Below are 23,382 nucleotides of genomic sequence, written 5' to 3'. Positions count from 1 at the left end.
GAGAGAGAGAGAGAGAGAGAGAGAGAGAGAGAGTTAAAAAATATAAAATTAAAGGCAATGTCTCCCTTCAAATCTGTAACAGTTGGTGCTTAAATCTAAAAAAAACACACACACAAAAAACACACTGAAAATAATAAAAGGTCTTTAATGCCTGAGGTGGGAAAATATGATTTGCTGGGGATTTTATATATGCCTAAATTATTTAGTCTTTTAAAGAAGAAAATTAATCATATGTAGTTAAAAAAAATTCTACTTGGCTTTTGTCCATTATGCAAAATCATGGACAGTGAACCTAAAGTATGAATTTTAAGGCTAAACGGCTAGACTAAGGGTAAAGACATAAAATTAGGATGCAAAAAAGCACACAACAGTCGTGGCAACCAAAGAATGTATCATTTATTGCACTCCAGTGAATTTTAACATGAAAATTTAACAATTTTCATTACAAAAGCAGGACATAGATTCACTTGGTGACTTTTAAAAATGTTAAAGACAAAAGTTATTTCCCATACACATTCTCATGCAGAAAGTTTGGCTTGTTCACAATTTTGGACATATTTTGTATAGGCGTATAAATGAATCAGGATGCATTAACATTCTGGCTTTGTCCAGAGTTCACTTGAATTTGCTATGATCATGCGACTAGCACTCAGCAGCCAGTGTGCTTGTTCTATATTGTGGAAGTGTACATTTCAGCTTAAAATGTAGGAAATATAAGAAAAAAAGCATTTTTACAACATATTACAAGCCCCACAGGCTCAAATTAAAACCTTCTGTTTAGGGAATCATATCAGACCTGGAAAACCACCAACAACTTCACTGTCAATATTACAAATTCAGTCAATACACTGTATTTGTGTAAAATGACTAATAAATGTGTCATTATTTTCACTAATAAATGTAATTTTTGTGTGCTATTGCATTTTGTAAAATGCATAAAATATATACTTTAAGTGCAGGATTTATTATTAAAAGAATAGGCAAATTCATAATTTGTTAACTGTGTTGGGAATAGGTTTCTTTTACTGAATCTTTGGCAGTTCTTGTCTTGAGTTTTAAAAAGTGCTGTTGACACCTTAAAAGTGTCTGTTAACTTAGAGAGCCCTATGTGATGTATAAATATAAACGTTGGTGGAACATAATCATTTATTTGTGCTGAAAGCCTTCATTTTTACTAAAAATAATGCAAAAAAATAAAGGGGTCTATGTAATGTGATCACTTTTTTCAAAAGATACATTCAAAAACAGCTTTAAAGCATACCAAAAACCTTTGCTTATTTTATACAAACAGTTGCAGTCTTAAAGATGCTTTTTCTTCATATAGTGTACGTACAAACAACATAAAAGGCCAAAAAGCACGTTCTTCTGAAGCATTATAAATAATCTAGTGTAGATGTGTTGCATGTGGACCTGTAATAGTGTGTGTGATTACAAACTGATTACAAAAAACCTTCAACCAAAAAAGAAAATATAGGCTATATTTTTTTTCTTTGTGTGCAGACGTGAATGGAAATATGAAAGGCAACAAAGCTGATCGATATGGTCAATTTTCCAATCTGTTTTATTTACTCGTTAAACATTTGGGTCACGGGTCCTGATTCATGTCAAAGGGATAGTTCATAAAAATAAAAAATAAAACATCTGTCATAATTTACTCACCCTCATGTTCCATACAGCACAATAGCTGTGAAATGCTTTATCAGAATGTCTGTACTTTAATTTTTTGGGTGAACAATTCCTTTATGTCAGCAAGCTGATCTATAAGAACATGATCTGAGTTGTAGGTGTGAGCATCAATTCTGTTGTATAATAATATTGCAGTCATTCATCTATGTTGAAGAGGAGTTTAGGTAGCATCCTTAAGTCAATCTGAGGCAGGACAAGAAGGCAGTACACGAAGAGCCAAGCAGCCAAGAGGATGTACACAAGGTCGGACAAGGTTGTGTCATGTGTGCTTTCCTGACTCACAGCAGTCTTGCTCTCCAAGCTGGAATGAAACATAAGTGCACACACATAGTATTAGAATTACAGCCCGTTGCTTTAAACTGCCCCTATTATGTTTTTCCCCCCCAAAAAAATACTTTTCATGTAGTTTGTATTTGTAATCTATCTGATCGTGAATGTAAAAGATCTGCAAAGTTTCTAAAATCAGAGTGCATGATAAATTGAGTCATTGTCTCCTAAAAGAACCGATTCTGAACTGCTTGAAACGAGTTGTCAGTAATTCCAGTTTTGCTTAATGCACCGACCTGGCCTGGAAGAGTTTGGCACGTGTTGTCAAATATGACATACTAGTGGTAGACCAATCACAACAGACTGGATCATCTGACCAATTAGAGCAGACTAGGCTCTCGGAAAGGAAGAGTTTAGAGAGACCGAATCCTTTATCAAAATGTTTCAGACATTTTAAGAAAAGAGGATATGCTGCAATGTATATAACGAGAAATGGACCTTGGATGCCTGTAAACTTGTAGTTAGACCTTTAAAATAACATAATAGGGGCAATTAAAATAAACTTAATAAATACCCTTTGAAATCAGTTTTGTTTAGTCTGTTTCTGTTAGCTTTTGATGCTAATCTATATGGTGGAGTATTCCTGAAAGTTGACTAAATTAACCTTTTGCAGATATACACATTTAAAATGTAGTCTTTCTCTTTCAAGAAAACAAATAAAAAATGTATATGAATCATCTTGCACTGTGGTTTAAATAAGAAACATGGAGACAAATGATTGTCAAGTGACTTCATGGTGTGTTAAAGGGGGGAACTTAAAGGGGTCATGACCTGAGAAATCAAATTTGGTCTTTTGCCATTTAAGAGGTCAATAAATCATCCTGCAAGTTTCAGAGGATAAAACAACGTTCTCATTATAAACACTGACTCTGTCTACACTGGATAATATACAGATCCCTGTTCACTTTAGAAGCGTCAAGGGACATTAATTTTGATGCGTCCTGTTTAAAAAGCTCATTTGCATCTCTGTACAGATTTGATATCAGCGTCAGGAAAAAGTGAACTTATTTTTAATGGCGTCCTGGATTGCGTCGGAGGTTTATATGTTTGTTCAGATAATTTGACCGCAGATTGTTTTGTAAACGAGGCACAGTTTAGTTGACAAAAGAAACTTCTGTTGACAGATGAAGCAGTCAGCTCTATTGGATCCAACAGCTTCTACATCGCAAGTAAAAGTAAAGAAATCTTATGGTGTAAGATTACAGTGCATTTCTGTGCAAAAAATAAAGTGTCAGGAATGTACGTGTGTCTCAAAACAGTGGAGTATGGGCACTGGATGAGCACTGGATGAGCACTGGGTGGGCACCCACCGGTAGAAACACAAATCGCCGCCTATGTTACCTTTTATTTATGATGATGGTACTGTCCATTTTGCTGCAGTCTAAGGCTTTCCCATTTTGTCCCTATTAAAAAGAAACCAACAGATTGGTGAAATTAAAAAAGTGAAGTCAATATATTTAGTACCAGAGAAAAGAATGTCAGTCTTTATAAATGTTAATAGTGTAGACACCTAAGATGGGATAATTACATACACTATTGTTCCAAAACTTGGGGTCGGTAAATTGATGCGTTTTCTATTTTAATGTATTTTAAAATGTAATTTATTTCTGTGATGTCAAAGCTGAATTTTCAGCATCATTACTCCAGTCTTCAGTGTCACATGATCCTTCACATGATCCTGCTGATTTGGTGCACAAAAACATTTCTTCTTATTATCATGTTGATGAATAGAAACTTTTAGAACAACATTTATTTGAAATAGAAATCTTTTGTAACATTATAAATGTATTTACTGTCATTTTTGAATGATGTAATGCTTCCATTCCGAATAAAAGTATCAATTTCTTAAAAAAAAAAATTCTTACTGACCCCAAACTTTTGAATGGCAGTGTTTATCATAAGATATACTTATATTTTAACAGGGTTGATTGGGGGGGCACAAACCTTTGATTCGCTGGTGTCAACGACCCTTCTCAAGTGTATAGTAGTCAAAGGTTGGGTTGCATCGGTCACCACTTCGTCCCTTTTAAGAGCATGATAAATTTGTTATGGTTGATAAAAAACATTTCACATGCCTCACTGAACTCTTATATGGACCTAAGTTACAATTAAGCTCATTTATTCACGACAGACCAAAAAACAGGCCAAAAAAACTAAAAGCGAATTTCATGGCTTCAATCAGCTGTAATGGAAAACGCACATTTTTATACAGTAACAAAACATGCTATGAGATCAAAATGTTTGCATCATTCATCTAAAATGGAAATGACCTGTTCACCAAAAGTCAACCAAAGTTTTCAAAACTAAACAAGTACATTTAAGGCAATTTGCAATGGTTCTAAGAGGTTTATGAGGTCACATCCTTCAGAAAACAGAACGCACCCCTGTGGCACAGACTGTGTCTCTGTAGCAGTCTCTATTAATAGAGCCGTACCTCAGAGCCCCAGTGTTTTCTCTGGCACCAGCGCTGGTCAGGTCCTCATCTGTCTTAATGAGCTCACAATGCTCAGCTGGTGAATCAGGCTCCACCGCACCCCATTCTCCTGGGTGCCTGTCAAACAGGCTTTGCTCCTGGAGATGCAAAGATCCCACTCTGTCCTAAATGGAAAACATGCAGAATGGAGTGAATTTATAATGCAAGATTAAAGTTCAATATCCAGAATACAGACTCAAGCTATTTAATAGCTACTCTGGTAATATTATTACTGTGACATAAAAATAATACTTTAATAATAAATTAAAATCATCAAAAGTGACAGTAAAGACATTTATAATGTTTAAAAAGATTTTTATTTCAAATAAATGCTGCCGTTTTTAATATCTATTATCTATCACTTTCAACAAAAATGTTAAGCGGCACAACTGTTTTCAACATTGATAATAATAAGAAATGTTTCTTGATCAGCAAATCAGCATATTCGAATGATTTCTGAAGGATCATGTGACACTGAAGACTAACTAGTAATGAAGCTGGAAATTCAGCTTTGCCATCACAGGAATAAATTACATTTTAAAATGTATTAAAATAAACACTAAAAACAGTCATTTTAAATCGTAATAATATTTTACTGTATTTAGTCTTGGTGAGCGTTTCTTCCAAAAACGAAGTTAGTCTGTGTGAATATGACAGAATCTCAACCACTATTGTTTTTCCGTTTGGCCTTTTAACCACTCTTTTTAAAAGGTCAACTGAAAAAAAAGGAGAGCGAATAGGGAAATTGCATGAACCTGACTCAAACTCGCACTGCCTAAGCCAAAATACTTTTTTATCAGTTATCTAATGGTTTTACGGAGAGTGGATGACACTGCTACCGAACCCAACTCTACAGAGAGCTGATCTACATACTGGATATGTGAGGGAACTGAACTTGTCTTTCATAGTTCGTCTCAACTATCAATCTTTAATCGTGAATGGAAAGCGTGCTAGAGAAGTAAATGAATACAGTATTATTTCTTCTGGCTCTGAATACTTGGGCTATACTCACAGCACTCAATAGCAACTGTAATAGATCATTAAAAAAAGGATAATTTTGAGTAATGTCGCTCAAGTGAACTATATTTGGAAAAGGAGGTCATGACCCTAAAACAGCTCATATGCTGATATCTTCTGTTTGTAGGTCAGTCTGTGCATTAAACTGAGCCTGTTTTCTAGGCTAAAGGAAAGTGAGAATGAAAAAGAACCTTTCTCGACTTAAATCCCTTGCCGTGTTCCTCTGAAGTGTCTTCGGTGTCCGTATCCGATTCGGTAAGTGAACGTTTAGGAGGTGCCGGCTGAAGCGGAGTCATGCTGAGAGACAGACGTAGCTCCACGGGACGTCTTTCAAGGTACCCACGGACACCAATAATGGGCTCTGAGTCCTCACAGGTGGTTTCCACTTGAATTGGTGACTCAGAGCTGGAAACTTCTAGACGCTGTCGATGGGTTGATGTAGAGTCGTCTTCTCCATCGTGGTTGGTGGAGTCAGAAAGAGGCACCACAATGGCTTCAGTGACAGATTTCAGAACGCCATAGTGAGAGTCTACTACTGATACAGGCCTGTTATCCTTGGCCCCTCCAGGCTCCGTATTGTCTGAAACCTGAGCTTGGCTTTCACCATTTGTATTGTGGGAAAACTCAGTCCTCCTTATACCGTCTGACCCACTTTCCATGTTGCTCTTACCTATAATAAGCAGATCTTCATGAATACCTTTACTCTCTCTTGGCTCATTCTTGAGATCACTTACAGATCCGTTTAATTCATTGTTCTGTTCCCTTGGATTGTCCTCAAAGTTTCCACCTGCTTCTGATTTACTGAAATGTCTCGAGTCTGAATTACAGTACCTCTCAGTTGAGTTTAAATGGGACAGACAATCGTCACCCTGTTCGCTTGATTCAGCCGAGCTCTTCGCAACTGAACATCCACACATATAACACACTTGATCTTCATCAGGAACCTCGACTTCTGTTTGGCTCTGGTCTGAGACAGGTTCTTCCAGGATGTCAAATATCACATCCTTTACCTCAATTTCTGAAACACTTACTTGTTCCCCATCATGGAGGTCACTACTATCGTTGTTGGTTTCAGAATGGCCATTTTCAAGATAATTTTTGCCTGGTTCCTCTGTTGGTTCTTCAGCCAGATCAGTGCACAGTTTAATATCCTCCTCACTTCCTGATATAGAAACCCTCTCAAACTGCAAAACTGGACATTCCGGCTCACTGTCATACTCAATCATGAAAGGCTTCTCCTCAGGTCCATCTGTCAATTCGAAAGCATTCCTCTGCAAAGCTTCTGTATTGGAAGACTCTACATTGTCCAGATTTCCACTCACTTCTTCATCAACAGTGGAAGTAAGTGGTCTCTCATCCTCGGGTTGAGCTGGCATGGCTTCCTTGTTATCCTGAAAGTATCCTGAGTCACTTTCCAAACATGAAGGATCATTAAAAGATGGCTTGACTGGTTCCTGGTGCTCCAAAGGATTGGTTTCGGTTTGTTCTAAACATCCTGTATCTGATTTATTCCTCATGTTGTCGCTGGGCGGATGATAAGCAGATTGTTCTTCTTTCAGATCTAAGATATATTTGTAAGCATTGTCCTCCTCAGATGGCGCAGTGGATTTGGCATGTAAACTATCCATGGAGCCGAGGGAAAAGTTTCCCTCATCTATGAAAAGCTCACGGTCCAAATGATTCTCCGGCATGCTCTCTGGTGAAAATGGTGACCCTAAATCTGAGGTCACTTCAACAGTACCAGCCGTACCGCTCTCGCTTATAGGATCCTCATTGATCCGGTGAGAGTTAGTAGTCTCGCTAAGTACTTCACTCCACGAGTCGGGCGAGTTGACAGCAGAATCTGAGATCGAAGGTTGGGGAGAGCTTGTGGTGGACACGTCTTTATTCAAGTCCAACGGGTGATAAAGGGGCTTGTCGTTTGCAGGACTGGGACTTGAACCCACTGATGACCCTTCACTGGTCCATGGTCTGTCCTCAGGGGTCTGTGATAGGACTGGAGAGGTGATCTGCTCACGATCTTCAGACACCGAGGAAATGAAGATCTTGGGTGGTGGCTGAACCAAGTCTCTCTTGACCGTATAAGACTCCCGTTTTCTCTGAACTCCATTCCGAACAGGAGGTTCGTTCATACGAGCACTGGCTTTACTTCTTTCCAGAATATCTGACGTTTCATCCTGGAGAAAACAAAGCACATTTAGTTGAGATGTACTGTATGAGACTTCTTGGATATTGATGCTGTAATTCATTGAAATGTTCCTACCTCAATTCCAGGAAAATGCTCCAAAAACTGGGACACATAGGTCATTATGGACTGTTCATCAGGGGGATTCAACATCACATCTGAGGAAAGACATTTTTAGTTCAACTCTGCTAATGTATTTCAATAGCTACCGTATATTAAAACAAATCAAAGATATGACAAATGCCCTCAAGACATGAAATGTAATGTAGCCGAGATATACATTGCATTACATTAGTAATACAGTGCTTGGACACTTCAGCCTCACTTAATGTATGAATGTCTTTGCATTATGTCAAACCAAGTGCCATATATTTTACATTTACATTTATTCATTTAGCAGAAATTCAATATATTTAAATATAAATATATAATACATAATTTAAATATGTATAAATTAGGGCTGGGGGAATTAACGCGTTAATCTTTGCGATTAATTTGAGATGTTTAACGCATTAAAAAAAAAGTAACGCAATTGACACAGCACTTTTTTTGCCTCGTTTTAATGACTTCCTGTTGCGGCTGCTATTGTGAGTGTGCCGAACCAAGTCACCCTGTCATGATGGAGAAGGACAAGGATGGAGTTTTAGGAGGAATGTTTGCATTTAAAAAGTCGCCTGATGGCGTTTGACAAAACAAAGACGCTGTGTACAATTAGCAACGCTGAATTCAAATACCATAGAAGCTGGATGCACTGAAAATTATCGGCCGAAAATGCCATTTTCGGTTTTTGGCCGAAAGAGAAAAAAGGCAGAAAATATAAGCCGAAAATATGCTGATATTGATATATTGATGTTTAATATTATTTGAATATAGGGCTATTTTCTGTTCTTTTTTTCTGTTTTTAATTTAATTAGGTGATTCTACGTTTAAATATTGATGATTACAAGCTTGTGGGAAATGCGATTAATTGCAATGAATTACAGCAAATTGTGCAATTAATTAGTTTTTTTTTTTAATCGATTCCCAGCCCTAGTAAAAATATAAAATATATAAAAATGTATATGCGTTAAAATATGTAATTTTTTAATATTATATATAATATTTGTAAAGGAAATAATACTTTTATTCAGCAAGGATGCACTAATTGATAATAAAATTGACATTGCAAAGTTCCCAATATTACGTTTTTTACTGTACTTTGATCAAATAAATGCAGTATTTCAAAATCTTTTGAACAGTAGTGTACATTTTTGGGGCCACTATATATCAACCCACTCTTTAATATTTACCCTCAGGTTCTAGGAGTCTTGGGATGCCAAGACTGTAGTGTGCTGTTCTAAACGCGTCTTCAATGTTCTCTCTGGCCGTTCGGAGCAAAGCCCTCCTCATATCCACCAGACTGGGGTCAATGGACTTTATCACAGCAAGGAAAGCCAGACCACTTGTCCAGCTCTTTCCAAAGTTCTGTACAGCAACTCCATATCTGGAAGAACAAAGTAGCAAGCAATGCTTTGAAATCTGGCTTAAAATCTAAGTTAAAAAAATCCCTGTGGTCACTAAAATCTCTTTTACTTTCTAGTGCGTCTCTGGACCCACTGCAAGAGGGTCTTGATTGCCTTCCCATGACCTCTTGGTGCAATGGTGGGCTTTCTCTCATCTGAGGGTGTGCTGGAATGCGAAGTGTCCGAATCAGAGCTGGTGGGTATGGAGGACAGGCTAGAGGAGGAGGGGAACTGGCTCTTAATGTTCCCTGTGAGTTCCTTGATCTGTAATACAAACGGCTCATTACTGAACGAGTAGATGACAACCATTGTCTCAGCGTGGTGGCCTTTCCTATCATGCTGCTCAGGAAACTCTTCAGTCCTATCTAAACACTGATTAGACATGAGTGATAAGAGAGCTGTCCAGTCTCAAAGACAAGATAAGATTAGTGCACATTTTGGACCCTAATCCAACCAGAATCAGAAGGATATCATAAGCAATCGTTGGACCAATCAGACCTCACCGTTTCCCACAGCCACTTTAAGCCACATAGAAAAGACTCTTGAGTCACAAATAATCCACTGATTAACTATTTTCCCCAACTAAATTCAATCTAATGTGGACTAATCCAAACATAAAAGCATAAAGATGTAGAAATAAAGAAACACAAAGGGAGAAAACAAGATTATGCTACCTGGAAAAACAGTATGATATTCCAGATAAGCCCAAGCACTATGGATGGATTGCCATCTGCGATATCCGTTGCGTCGATGCTGACTAATTTCACCTAAAACCAGACCCAGATTTATCACAGTTTCAGGAAAAGCATTCAGGGTGTTTTATTTGCTATTTTGTGAGGGTGTGTAACCTCAAACGATACTTACGTTTCTTTCTTCCAGAAATGTCAATACCTTGGCGATGTTATTGAGCCTAAAAATACGATGCGAGGACGCCTTAAACCCATGCAGCTGAAAGATCAGAGGTCAGCGTTTTCTTAGCCGTTTGTGGGAACAGATGAAGTAAAATGATTCAGAAAAATCTACTGAAATGATTCTCACCAGTTTGCATCCTGAGATTTCTTCAAGTAGAGCCATCAGGAGCTTCCCGTCCTGGATATCACGAAACAGATCACGCACCTCCAAACGAGGGTTACACTGCACAGCAAAAAAAAAACAAGCAGTTCAGTATCTAAACTAATACAAAAGATAATATTTCTGTCATATTGTTTTCTTATCTTATGTATCTTTGTTAAACATTTAATCTATATAATTGTTTTTTATTTGTTGTGTTTTTGTGTCAATTCTGTCTTTGTTTGAGAATACGGGATGCCAACATCATTGTGTTGTTTTGCACAGCAGTACAATGACTATAACGTATTTTGATCCTTTGAATAAAATACAGATCTCATATAAGAGAAGAACTTCAGAGAAAAATATAGTTTTTTAAAAATTCAATACTATGAAAAAAAAATTCAATGTCAAATAACAAATTCAAAGGTTGACAATTGCTGAAGAGAAAAAGGCCCCTGTAATCTCAAACTGAACTAAGATTTCTAAAGATACCAATGGTTGCACGTCTATGATAACCCACATTGTTTTTATAGTTCTATTATATATGTAACAACTCTTTATGAACTTTTTAAAGGGTCAAAGCGGTAGTTGTGTAGACTGTCATTGGAGGGACAGAAATCTCTCAGATTTCATTTAAAATATCTTCATTTGTGTTTTGAAGATGAACGAAAGTCTTAAAGATACAATATGTAACAATTTTGTAATAAAAGATCCAAAAATCACTTGCACAGTGTGATATATTTCCTGCAGTTATGTACTTACAATATTCCAAAAGTCTCCAAAGATTTTTTATTTCAGAGAAATTCCAATTTTAAATAATTGTCCGTCCCGGAAAAAAATGTCGCCTGTCAGTGGCGCAATATCCGCTCTATGCTTGGTTTCCGCAATATCACGTGGACAAATGCGGAAGTGGTGGTTATAGCTATTGTGTACATCATGGATCACGATTACTCTTTGGCGAGTATTGAAGTGCCAACAAAACGAAGCGTCCATATGGGGATACACGCAGAATTTGTGACAAACGGAGGAATAAAACAAGGCTAAATATCGGTGTGGCGTTTTCGAGATGGAGAGAGCTTTCTCGAGTGAAAGAGAAAGAAGGGGGACAAAATCAGTAAAGTTGCTCTAGCTGGGATGCGAACTCGGGTCTCCCACATTATATGATGGCACACTTACCCACGACACTATCGTGATGCAATACATCAACATTAGAAATTATACAAAATTGTCGGCCGCGCATGTAATAGCCTATTATTATTTCCGTCATTATTTCAATATATTTGTGTACCAGGTGGGCCGGCCAGTCCGTGACCGAGATTATGGCAGTGCAATTAAATACAATCGGATATCTGTTGTTAAAAAATATTAAGCCATTACTTGCAAATGTCCGTTCAAATTCAATTTTACTACGATTGGTTTGAACACGTAAAACAACACTTCATTAACTATAAACATCCTAAAACTACACAGCATTAACCTAACAAATCATTTGACAAATAGCTGTAACAGGATAATATAGCATAACATTTTGCGTTCCTTGTAGTTAATTCATTATCATGACATAAAATTTCGCGTTCAGACATACAGGTAATACAAAAACTAATAAGTTAGCTCATCCGTGATTATGATTCATTAATTCCATACGTCTCTGGATGTTGAAAACGACATCTCCCATCGTTCCACTCTCCTTCATAGCGTCATTAAGTTTCGCCTTCGTTATTGTTGGAAACCGCGCCCTCTTGTGGCTCAAAATCTTACATACTGTAGCTTTAAGGGTGTGGAACGATATGAGGGAAAGTAAATAATTTTTCTGAATCTTCATTTTTGTGTGAACTATCCCTTTATGTTTACTCTTGGTTAATTTCACTGAGTCTAAAAAAACAAAAAAGAAATAAAACAAAGCTAACGTGTAGGAGGAAAATCCCACTTTTCTTCAATAATAACATTTCTCAGAAGAATAAACAGGATATGATGGGACAACAGTGGAAACTGGAGGGTTAAAGGTGAAATTTTCCACCAAAACAGAATAGACAAAGTGTAATTGTCCGATGGTGGGTCGAAGTTTTGAGAAGAAGCCAAAACTCAGGGGCACAGAATAAAGCGACATTGTGCATGAAAACAAAGGATTCATCGCTGAGTGTTTTCAGTCAGTATTTTGAGGCTCTGAAGAATGGCAGCATTACAATCTATAACCCGTCTACAACACAAGAAGAGGACTGCCAGAGAAACTGCCAGAGGACTGCCAGAGAAAACAAAAGAGCAGGCCTAAACGAGTTGTGTTCAATGACTAATGCCTTATGCAAATGTATGTGTGTGTGTTTTGTGTCTGTCTCGCCATTTCTGGTAGGGAAAATATGATAGTGAAAGTGGGTGAAGGGAGCATCAGAAGAGTAAGGGCCAGATTTACTAAACAGAGCAAATTAGCGTGGGAGCGCCATTCCAAAAAAGCTCAGATGGGAATGGAAAGTTCTCCAGGTGATCTACTGACGACGCACAAATTAAAGAACACGGACGCAGCCGGATCATTTCCATGATGACCAACGTATTGTACCAAGAGCAGCGCAAATTAGCGTATAGCTTTTTTTTTTTTGCCTGTTAAAGTCCCTGTAAAGGCAATAATAAAAAAAAAAATCTAAACACATTATAAATGTTAGAAGCTCCTGGACACGCCCCTCCTGGACACGCCCCTGAGCTCCTGGACACGCCCCTACTTGATGACGCACTGGAGCCCCTGAGCTCCTGGACATGCCCCTACTTGATGACGCACTGGAGCCCTTGAACTCCTGACACGCCCCTACTTGATGACGCACTGGAGCCCCTGAGCTCCTGGACACGCCCCTACTTGATGACGCACTGGAGCCCCTGAGCTCCTGGACACGCCCCTACTTGATGACGCACTGGAGCCCCTGAGCTCCTGGACACGCCCCTACTTGATGACGCACTGGAGCCCCTGAGCTCCTGGACACGCCCCTACTTGATGACGCACTGGAGCCCCTGAGCTCCTGGACACGCCCCTACTTGATGACGCACTGGAGCCCCTGAACTCCTCGCCACGCCCCATACTTAATGACGCACTGGAGCCCCTGAGCTCCTGCATACGCCCCATACTTAATGACGCACTGGAGCCCCTTGAACTCCTGACACGCCCCTACTTGATGACGCACTGGAGCCCCTGAGCTCCTGGACACGCCCCTACTTGATGACGCACTGGAGCCCCTGAGCTGCTGGACACGCCCCTACTTGATGACGCACTGGAGCCCCTGAGCTCCTGGACACGCCCCTACTTGATGACGCACTGGAGCCCCTGAGCTCCTGGACACGCCCCTACTTGATGACGCACTGGAGCCCTTGAGCTCCTGGACGCGCCCCTACTTGATGACGCACTGGAGCCCCTGAGCTCCTGGACACGCCCCTACTTGATGACGCACTGGAGGCACTGAGGCTGGCCCCTCCCCTAACAATTCACATCATTCATTCACAAGTTTTCCAGCTAGCTATGCCTTCGCCACTACCTGGATGCGATCACGTACAAAACAGATCGGATTAATTTTGTGAAGAGCCACCTTGATGGAGAGCTGAGGATCACCGCCAAAACCCGCCTCTGTAGTGATCATTTTACACGGGATAGTTTTATAAACTTTAGTCGGAGACAACTGGGATTCACTGATAATCCGCTGTTACTGGTGAATGGGGCCAAACCGACTATCTCCTGCCTCGGCCTTCATCCTCCTGTCGCGCCATCATCGGCAGTGCGTGCCCACCAATGAGTGTAAGTTGCAGCGCAGCCAGCGGACACGCCCCCAGCGTTTGAGAGCAGAGACTACTGCTCATTTTTATAGCTTATTTTATGTATTTGCCGGCTTTTTTATCATTCAAATTTGTGTTAATAACACATTTTTCTGTGGTGTGACAAACTCAGAACACATCCTTAATTTTGACTTTACAGGGACTTTAAATAATGCCATGAATACCAGTAAACTGACTAGCGCAAACCTTAGTAAATCACCTTGCATGATTAATTTAAAGACTCTCCTCCCATACATTTTACATCTAAAAGGGAAACTCCTACAAATGCATATGGTCAGCCACAAAAATGACTGTGTCAGACAAAAAAAAGTCATGGTCAGCCATGACTTTTATGCACAAATTATTTAAATTTTTTTGACTAATTTTATGCGTGTCTCTAGTCAATCCTGACAGTAGTTTTTTTAACGCCAAAAGAGGGGGGTAGCGCTGGCGCAAGCTGTAAATCCGGCCCTAAAAAAATAAAAAATTATATATATATATATATATATACATACAGTATATATATATATATATATATTATATATGAATTATAATTTTACTATTTTTCCCATTTTTAGCAAAATGCAGTTTCTTAACCGCCATTGGCACATATGGGGAAAATACATACCCAAAAAAACATTTCCTCAGCCCTGATATTCTTCCTACAACTCAGGTTAAAGTTTCAACCTCATGCATAATTAATGCTAAGAAATTACAATTTCAATTTCCTTCATTAATAATTCAGCAGAGAGAAGGAGGTATACATTTCCTGTTTGTAGTAGGCCACATGTTACCAGCACAAATACGCCTCGATCTGTGCACAAGGAGGATAATCTGAACATCTGAAGTCTATAAACTCCATCTACTGGGTTCACAGGATCCAAATAAATTCCTACTGACCTTCTCTAGATGTAGATTCATCCATCTGGTGAATGTCCTTTTCTGCACCACCTCCCTCTCAACTGGAAGAGAAACAAAAACAACAGCGTCACGTCAACGGAGGTAAATGATGCAAAGGAGATGAAACGGCAAGAAGTTGCTTCATCTAAAACAGCAGCTCCATGTCATTAATCACATGTAGCCTGAAGCAATTGCTCACTTGTGAGCACGCCATGGCAACAAAGGCCAAACAGCACACAATCATTATAGTCAATGTGGAATGACCAGTGACCACAAACGGCAAAACATCCACTGAGCTGTTTTATTTAATGAGCAGCCAATGGCAACTTCGCTTGCCTTTGCATTATTACGCTAAGAATCCACATACACTTGTAGAAACATCATTAATACCTAAATGTTTTACACTTTGCTGTAGAATAAACATTAAAATGCAATGAGCAAAGCAAAACTGTGCTTTTGAAAGGGTCTGGGCTAGTAAAGAACTGTCATCATTGTGCTCTTGAGCAATGGACTTCATGTAAGGTCTCAAGCAAGTATACCATAAATTGCTTCGCAAATCAGTGCAATCAGAGTGGGTTCATATGCAGTTTCACCGATTATACTTAACATGCTCAAAACATCATGACATGTCTTAAACAGTTTTGGTGTGTGTGTATAAAGATCATAAACTGTTTATGCAAAATCCAGATTGACACACCTACATCTTTGCCTTTCGCCCCAATTACGCTTTGCATGTAAACTGCTTTATTTAGGGTATCTGCATACCTGGCAGACTGAAGACTTTCGTTCATTTTCTAAACAAATACAAATATTTTAATGAAATTGAAGAATTTCTGTCCCTCCATACTGACAGTTTATGACTACCACTTTGATGCTTCAAAAAGTTCATAAAGAGATCGTAAAACAACCGTATTTTCTGGACTATAAGTCGCACCTTTTTCATAGTTTGGCATATAGTCATGTGCGACTTATATATCAAAATTAATTCATACTGACTGAGATGAACCAAGAGAAAACATTACCGTCTACAGCCGTGAGAGGGCGCTCTAGTTAGCGGAGTTGTTCAGAAGCGACACAGAGGATGAAGAATTCAATGGATTCAGTGTTGTGGAATGAGATCGCGGGAGCTTGGTGAACTTGCTTACCGGTAACTTGCTTGTTGGACTCGCTGGCTAATGTTAATTCAGCCTATTCAGCCTCCCAGGTATATGTTCTTTATGCTATTGTGTTGCTGAATAACTGTTAATGGGTTCACTAACATACCGGACACCTATTTAGTCTGTTGTTCTGTGTGCTATTGTGTAGTTGAATAACTTGCCTTTCCAGATTAAATGTCTGTTCTTGGTCTTGGATTTTGTGAAATACATTTCTAAATAAATGCGACTCTAGTCCAGTGCGATTAATATTATTTATGTTTTTTTCGTCTTCATGACGCATTTTTTGACTGATGCGACTTATACTCTGGAGCGACTTATAGTCTGGAAAATACGGTAATCCATATGAATTGAGCGGTTTAGTCCAAATTTTCTGAAGAGACACGATCACTTTATATGATGAACAGATTGAATCTAGGCTTTTATTCACAAATAAACATTCATCATATATGTTAAATGGCAGCTCGAGCATGCTTGCTTGACATGCGAGAACCAATGAGGTTAATTCGTGTTACGCAGCACATTTGAGTTTCTGCAAGAACCAATGACTGTACGTTCACACCGCCGCCGGCGAGAGTGGCAAAATTCGCTCTCGCCGCCCAGCCATCGACGCCGTGAGATTCGGGGACTCTCTGGCGCTCTGACGTAGATTTTAGAATGTGTGATTTTTTTAAAACTTTATTTAAAGGAGCCGCAAAGCAAATAAGAACTGAACATAAATCAGAATCATATTTTGTGCATACTGGCCAGACGTAGGGTAAAAGTTAACCTATTAAAATCTTTTAAATGTGAAAGTAACAAAACACCATCAATTTCAGACACCTTTTTCCATTCGTCGTTCTTTTTATTAATATCCCTGTATTTAAACAGGGACACGTCGTACAATAACGGGAAACCCGCAACAGAAAATGAACTTTTCCTCCATTTTGCTTAGGAACTAATGTGGTCGGAACCAAAGTTTACAGGATTGTGTTCTCTGGTATCCTCTCAGGCGGAGCACTTCTACATTCCGATTGGTTGCCGCTGGTTGCCGCCGAACCGCGTCATAGCTTATTGTCATGTTTAAACATGTAAAGTGCTTTGGAGGCCATTGGGTCTGTGAAAGCGCTATATAAATGCAGTCCATTTACCATTTACCATCTTATCCTTATGTTGTCACAGAGAATAGTGGGGGATGTAGTTCGTCACACAAGCCACATAAACCAGCTGAGTGGCATTTTCTGTCAAGCTTTATCATTATTCTTCATCACCAGAACAAAAACATGTTCAAAATAAAATCACATCTGACTTAAAGTATGACCAATAACAACTTGCTTCTAATATGAAAAAGGTAGATATGGTACCAAGTTGTGACTCTTTTACTTCATGTTTCGGAGGAAAGGTCAGATGTTTCTTTGGACCTTGTGTACATGCTTTGAAATAAAAGACATCTGGCCTAAAGAGATGGTGGTGGTTGGGGAGCCTCCCATGAGACTGTGCTTGATTACATGATCCGTCAGGCAAAGCGTCTACACAGTCTACCTCATGATGAATGCTTTCTTCTTAAGTTTTCTTTTCCTCTGCCGGCGGCTCATTTGGATTTCATAGGTGTACAGTACACACACAAGGAATGGGAAGATCCTGATGGGGATATCACTGGGGGCATGGCTTTCCTCATTTGTATTTAGTGCCAAAACATAAAAACATTCCATTTGCTGGAATCAATAACTGTGGTCTAAATGCCATGATGGAATAATGACCCAACAGTCTAACAGGAAGTCTAGGCATGTCGCCACATACACAGAACTCAACAGCACAATGGTGCACATTCAGAGAGTGGCCAAGTTAAAACCATTTTTGCGACAACACATTTAATAAGACCATAAATGCTTCACAGCAGAGCGCTTTCTTAATAAAAATCATTTTGGCAGATAATTCATCATTCAATGTTAGGGTAATGTGTGACCGCTGTTAAATGTCTCCTTGAATTCTGCTAGTGCTAAATTACATCAACTAAAACACTTTACATGTTTATCTACGTTTTCCATGTAACTACATATTCTTTCATTCAAATAAAAACACCTCTATGTTTAAACATAGAGCAAAGTTTAATGAAACAGTGTTTCCTGGCTTCCAACAACTAGTTCTTTCTGGTCGGCCATAATAAAGAGCTAATCCTTGCAAAGGATTCTGGTTACTAATGGCTGCTCTTGCATTACCAAGCCCCAGTATGACATGCTGGGGGGTGGTAAAGTTTCGATCACCTACAGCGCTTTAGCTGCTTTTCAAACCTAAAGATTAATGGAGTCTGTTCACACACTTTAGCTGGACAATAACTTTATCCTAATGCTGTTGCACAGCCTAAACAATATGTTACTGTAATTTCTATTATAACTGTAAAGCTGCTTTGAAACAATCCATACTGTTAAAAGCGCTTTATAAATGAAGGTGACTTGACGAGACTAAAATATGCTATTTTTAATGGTTGGTCGTGGACATACGCATCATCCAATTATCTATTAATTTATGTTTAATTTAGTTAATGTACAAAATGATGAGTCAATAATTAATAAATGGCTGATATTTAAATCCTGTACTACTTTGACTAAATACATTTTAAATCTAACACTCCAAAACTTTAACGCTACAAACAAATATTGGCATAATATTATAATGTACAGTATGAAAATGGATATTTATTTTGAAATGAACTAAATATTACATTAAGCAGTGTTATTAAATTAACCTTAAGTGAGAATTTGATAATGGCAAAATTCTTCTAAACGTAAAAAAAGATTAAGAATGCACATGCACAAATAAATACACAATACTGACTGATAGTGATAAATGTAAAAAAATAAATAAAAATCAGCCAAAAATATACCTTACTTTAGGCCTATTTATTTTGTTTTGTGTGAACGGTTTCTACAATATTAGATGATACACGTTTGTGTACTACATAAAAAGATATGAAACTAGATAATAACTTTGATCTTTAGTGAAGCAATATCAATTTTACAGTACTACAAAAGCAATCCCTTTGTAGAAATCACAAAGAACATTAACACGCCAGCCTCCATTTCTTTTTCCCTGCCAAAGGATCTATAAAGCATTTCAGGCCCGGGGCCCCAGCCAAGAACACAGTCCTCTCCATCTTTCTGCACAGACCATGTCTGTTTAATGAGGGGGCCGTCTTCCAGCTCCAAAGAGCCAGCGCTCAAACAAAGCAGGACAGCTTTGAGCTCTCAAGTGTGACAGACGGGCCTGAACTCTGTGTCTGAAGGTTCAACATGAGCAGAGCTGGAACCTTTCATGAGAATGTCTTTGTTAGGACTGTAGTTTGTTTTGCTGTGGTCAGCAGTTCAGTTTGTATTTATAAATACAGCATGTAAACTGATTAATCTTAAGATTCTTTCATTGATTAATCGAATCTTCCATTTCCCCCCCATGTTTAACTGTCATAAAAATAATGTCACAATGTAAAAACAATGAATGGACGTAAAAAAATGCTTCATTTTCTTTGTGCAAAAATAATTAATTATATATTGTTTCTTTCGTTTTTGGTGAGAATTATGAGCCAGATATTTTTTCGAATGGTTTTGTGAGATCCACCATTAAAAATAACAAAAACAAATTAAGTATTTTCAACACTTGTTATCATTAATATACAATTATAGGCATCTTGTGTAAGATTAAGATCCCTTTATGGTTCATTTAAAACTTAAATTTGAAACAAAAATTACTGCGCTTTCATTCTCTGTTATTTACTTAATGTTTTATTTGTATAGGGACAGATACAATAAACATGGATAAAACTGTGACAACAGCCATTCAATGTGTGTATCATAGTGCTTGTATCTAAACTAATTTGCAACACTTGTCCCTAGAAGGGCTTTTCCCCTGTGCATTAAGTACTTGAAGTTTAATGATAAAAGCAACAGTTAATCCTCACAAAGGTGTTTTGCAAAACTGAAATTATTGCATTTACTGCAAAAATGCAAGTGCATGGATATTTTTTTTTATAGAAATTGATTTTTCAACACTTCAAAGTGCCATCACTGATGGATGTTCTCTGTGTGAAGACTCATCTAATCAATAATACAATCGTTAATGAATAAACTGACTAATCAATAATGAAGAAGTCGTTTTTTCATTATTGTATTTTATAAACAATTTAATCGTTTAGTTGTTGCAGCCCTCAATGTTATTGTATTATGTCAAGGGCTGAATGAATTTAAAACCTGACGGCTTTAGTGATATACTTAAGTTTTATTCATATGGCAAGTATTAGCTGATTTGCAATAATTTTGCACAGACACATTTTCAATTGGTCCAACATCAACATTGCGAGATCCCCAGAAGTTCACAGATGACTTTATGCTACGATGACTGTACATGCTCTTTAAAATAACAATCCAAAGTAAATCAATCAAAAAACACCACAGCAAAGATATGTACATGCGTGCGTCCATGAAAGCAATGTTTCGTCCAAACAGAATGACATAATTCTTCTGGTGAAATGCAAATTCAGTGGAAGAACCTTCTCTCTGATATACAATTCTCTCTTAACCCTTTAACCCCCCTGGGAAAATATTTTTTCATATTCATAATATTTTCATAATATTAATAATATTTTTTCATATTAAAATATTTGAATATGAAAATATTTTTTCAAAACCTGGGTGACTCTAAAACGGCAAAAAAAATCAAAGCCAAAAATCTGAACAAGTTGTGTTTCAAATTTTAGGTTGATATCTCAAAAAATGAGCTTTCAGTAAGATTTTGTTTGGGCGCAGTACCACACTTTTTCACTAGATGACAACCACGCTCCATTACTGCCCATATAAAAATATGTGGGTTTTCTGTATATTTAAAACATTTTCAGACATTTTTTTCTAAAATAATTGAACGGATGCTATCTTTTGAACTCTTGGCATGAAGGTTTCTACCATTCTTTCATGATTTTTCATGTTCATTGCTATTTCAAAATAAAGGACTGAACACGCCTTAGGAGTATGAAAATATTCTTGTTGCAAATTGATAAATTACGGCTCCTCTGTCATTTATTTTGAAAATAAATCACCAAATATGAAAACTAGAGATCGTAAGCTTTCAAATAATACATAGTTTTTCAAGATTAGTTTAGGTTTAGTATAAAAATATTACTATTTAAAATATGTAATGACTTTGGGCCCACCGGTGGGCTGGTGATGCTCAGATTTGCTGAATATGATCAGATTCAGAATCAAATGTAAATAATTAAAAACCAACAGAATCACTTAAGTTATCACAACTCAGTTACCGGATTCATTATTGTTCAGGACTCTTTACTTTCAGTCACCTGATAAATACACAGACTCTGAATCATGTGACTCTTATTTGCTTAACATGCAAAGAATGGGTTTGCCAAGTGAGATATCATCCAGCAGGAAACCAACCATTTCTTATCACAGGCGACATTGTGAATTTCAAACAGGACACTTTCCCATATATAGTAGGAGAGGGGAATAAAATAGAAACCACTAGTCACTTATGTAGACATGAAAAGGGCTTCCAAAAGCACAACATTAGAGTTTGATTGATGGTGCAAACAAGGAGGTCTATAAACTGTTACCCTTCCCATTCATCTCAATGGAAGTTGATTGGCTGGAGCAGGATCAGAATTAGAAATCTGTTGTATACTATAAACAGTTATCCTCTTCTGTGAAGTCTTGGGTAAAAAATCTGGGTGTCGTTTTTGATGATGGTTTGAAATTTGACAAACAGATAAATACAGTGGTCAAATCATGTTTCTTTTAGCATCGACTACTAGCAAAAGACAAACCTATTCTGTCAAGTAAAAACTTTGAAAAAGTAATTCATGCCTTTATTACATCTAGGTTGGATTACTTTAACTGTATTTTGGGATTATCCAGTCATCTCTATCCCACTTGCAGATAGTTCAAAATGTGGCTGCGAGACTTGTACCTAATAAATGGGATCACATTACTTCGGTTTTACGTTCTTTGCACTGGTTGCCTGTGAGTTATCGAGTACATTTCTAAATTTCTCTTTTAGAGTTTAAATCTTTAAACGTTTTGGCTCCTACTTACTTTTCGGATTTACTGATTGAACATCGTCCAGTTTTGTCTTTCCGGTCGTCCAACCAGAGCTTGTTGTGTATCCCGAAGTAAAGCTGAAATGCAGGGGTGACCTCACCTTTTCGGTAGCTGCCCCCAGACTGAGGAATCTTCTGTAGAAGATCTCCACCATCACTATCTGTTTTTAACTTTAACTTAAAACATCTTTTTGATTTGGCATTATCAATGAGGAAGTTTATTTAAGTAATGGTATTGTGTTCTGTTTTTATTGTGCAGCACATTGGGTCAACCCTGGTTGTGTTTAATGGTGCTATATTGAGATTGACATTAACATAAACAGCTGTTGAGGAGTCACTGGAATGACCGGCATATAGCCTATTGGGTAACATTGAAACACTGTGAGAAAAACAATCCAAACAGCATGGTTTCAAATACTATCACATTTTACCAGGCAGGTAGAATTTGCTTGAATTCGCTTATTTGGGTAGGCTACCAAATTAAAGGTGAGCTTAAGGCATATTTAAAATTAATATTTAAAATATTGGCTTCTTTATAATATTTCAAATTGTACAAAATGTGATGGTACTGTGATTGGCAACTTATCTGTCTGCATTTTTTTGTCCATTCTTTCCAGTGCACATTTGTTAAACACTATACTACAGTCAAAAGAAGGTCTTGTGAAATGTATTGGGGGGGGTGGGTGGGGGGGGGGTCCACACACAAGTAAAATGGTCAAAAACTGTACTGTATTCATTTAAAAGATGGCACAAAGGATAATGTCACCAAGTCATGCTTCAGTTTTTCTAAAACTCTGAAAGCAGCCATTGTGAGCATGTCAATGTTTTCCCTGTTGAAATAAATATATTTAGATACGCTTCTGTCTCAATCCTGAGTGGGCTACACAGAGACCTGCTGCCCTTGTAGACGGAAAATGCTACTTTATTGGAAAGCACTATATGTTTAGGTCACATTTCATCACATTCAAGGCATATTTTGCATAAAGAAATTTTTGTTTATTTTTAGAACTGTTTTTGCATTCTGCTCATGCTGATTAAATAGATTTTACACCCTAATTCTCATTACCGGAACGCATCCTGGTGTTTTATCTTTTAAAGTTTGTAATAAGGTCTGTAATTAAAAATGATAGAGAGAAGGGTTTTTTGCATTATGGTAATGACAAACTAATATGTCCTTAAAAGCACAGTGTTGCCGCTACAGGTCGCATCTTCAAAACAATAACAAA

General features: G+C 37.8%; 1 protein-coding gene across 1 annotated transcript in view; it reads right to left on the bottom strand.

The window, feature by feature from the left end:
- Positions 1-373: 373 nt before the first annotated feature.
- clmna (calmin a) overlaps positions 374-23,382 on the bottom strand; it is a 33,328-nt gene continuing 10,319 nt past the window's right edge. Inside the window, exons 2-13 of the mRNA XM_079632513.1 lie at positions 14,927-14,988; positions 10,229-10,324; positions 10,055-10,138; positions 9,865-9,957; positions 9,261-9,454; positions 8,978-9,171; positions 7,767-7,846; positions 5,695-7,680; positions 4,448-4,611; positions 3,958-4,036; positions 3,355-3,416; positions 374-1,987 (exon numbers count right to left, since the gene is read on the bottom strand). Coding sequence (XP_079488639.1) covers positions 1,822-1,987; positions 3,355-3,416; positions 3,958-4,036; positions 4,448-4,611; positions 5,695-7,680; positions 7,767-7,846; positions 8,978-9,171; positions 9,261-9,454; positions 9,865-9,957; positions 10,055-10,138; positions 10,229-10,324; positions 14,927-14,988 — 3,260 coding nt within the window. The 3' untranslated portion in view covers positions 374-1,821. The remainder of the gene's footprint in view (positions 1,988-3,354; positions 3,417-3,957; positions 4,037-4,447; positions 4,612-5,694; positions 7,681-7,766; positions 7,847-8,977; positions 9,172-9,260; positions 9,455-9,864; positions 9,958-10,054; positions 10,139-10,228; positions 10,325-14,926; positions 14,989-23,382) is intronic.

This window comes from Phoxinus phoxinus, assembly GCF_949152265.1.
Source record: "Phoxinus phoxinus genome assembly, chromosome: 13".
Taxonomy (NCBI): Eukaryota; Metazoa; Chordata; class Actinopteri; order Cypriniformes; family Leuciscidae; genus Phoxinus; species Phoxinus phoxinus.
The sequence above is the reverse complement of the archived record's forward strand: the minus strand, read 5'-3'. Positions and strand labels throughout refer to the sequence as shown.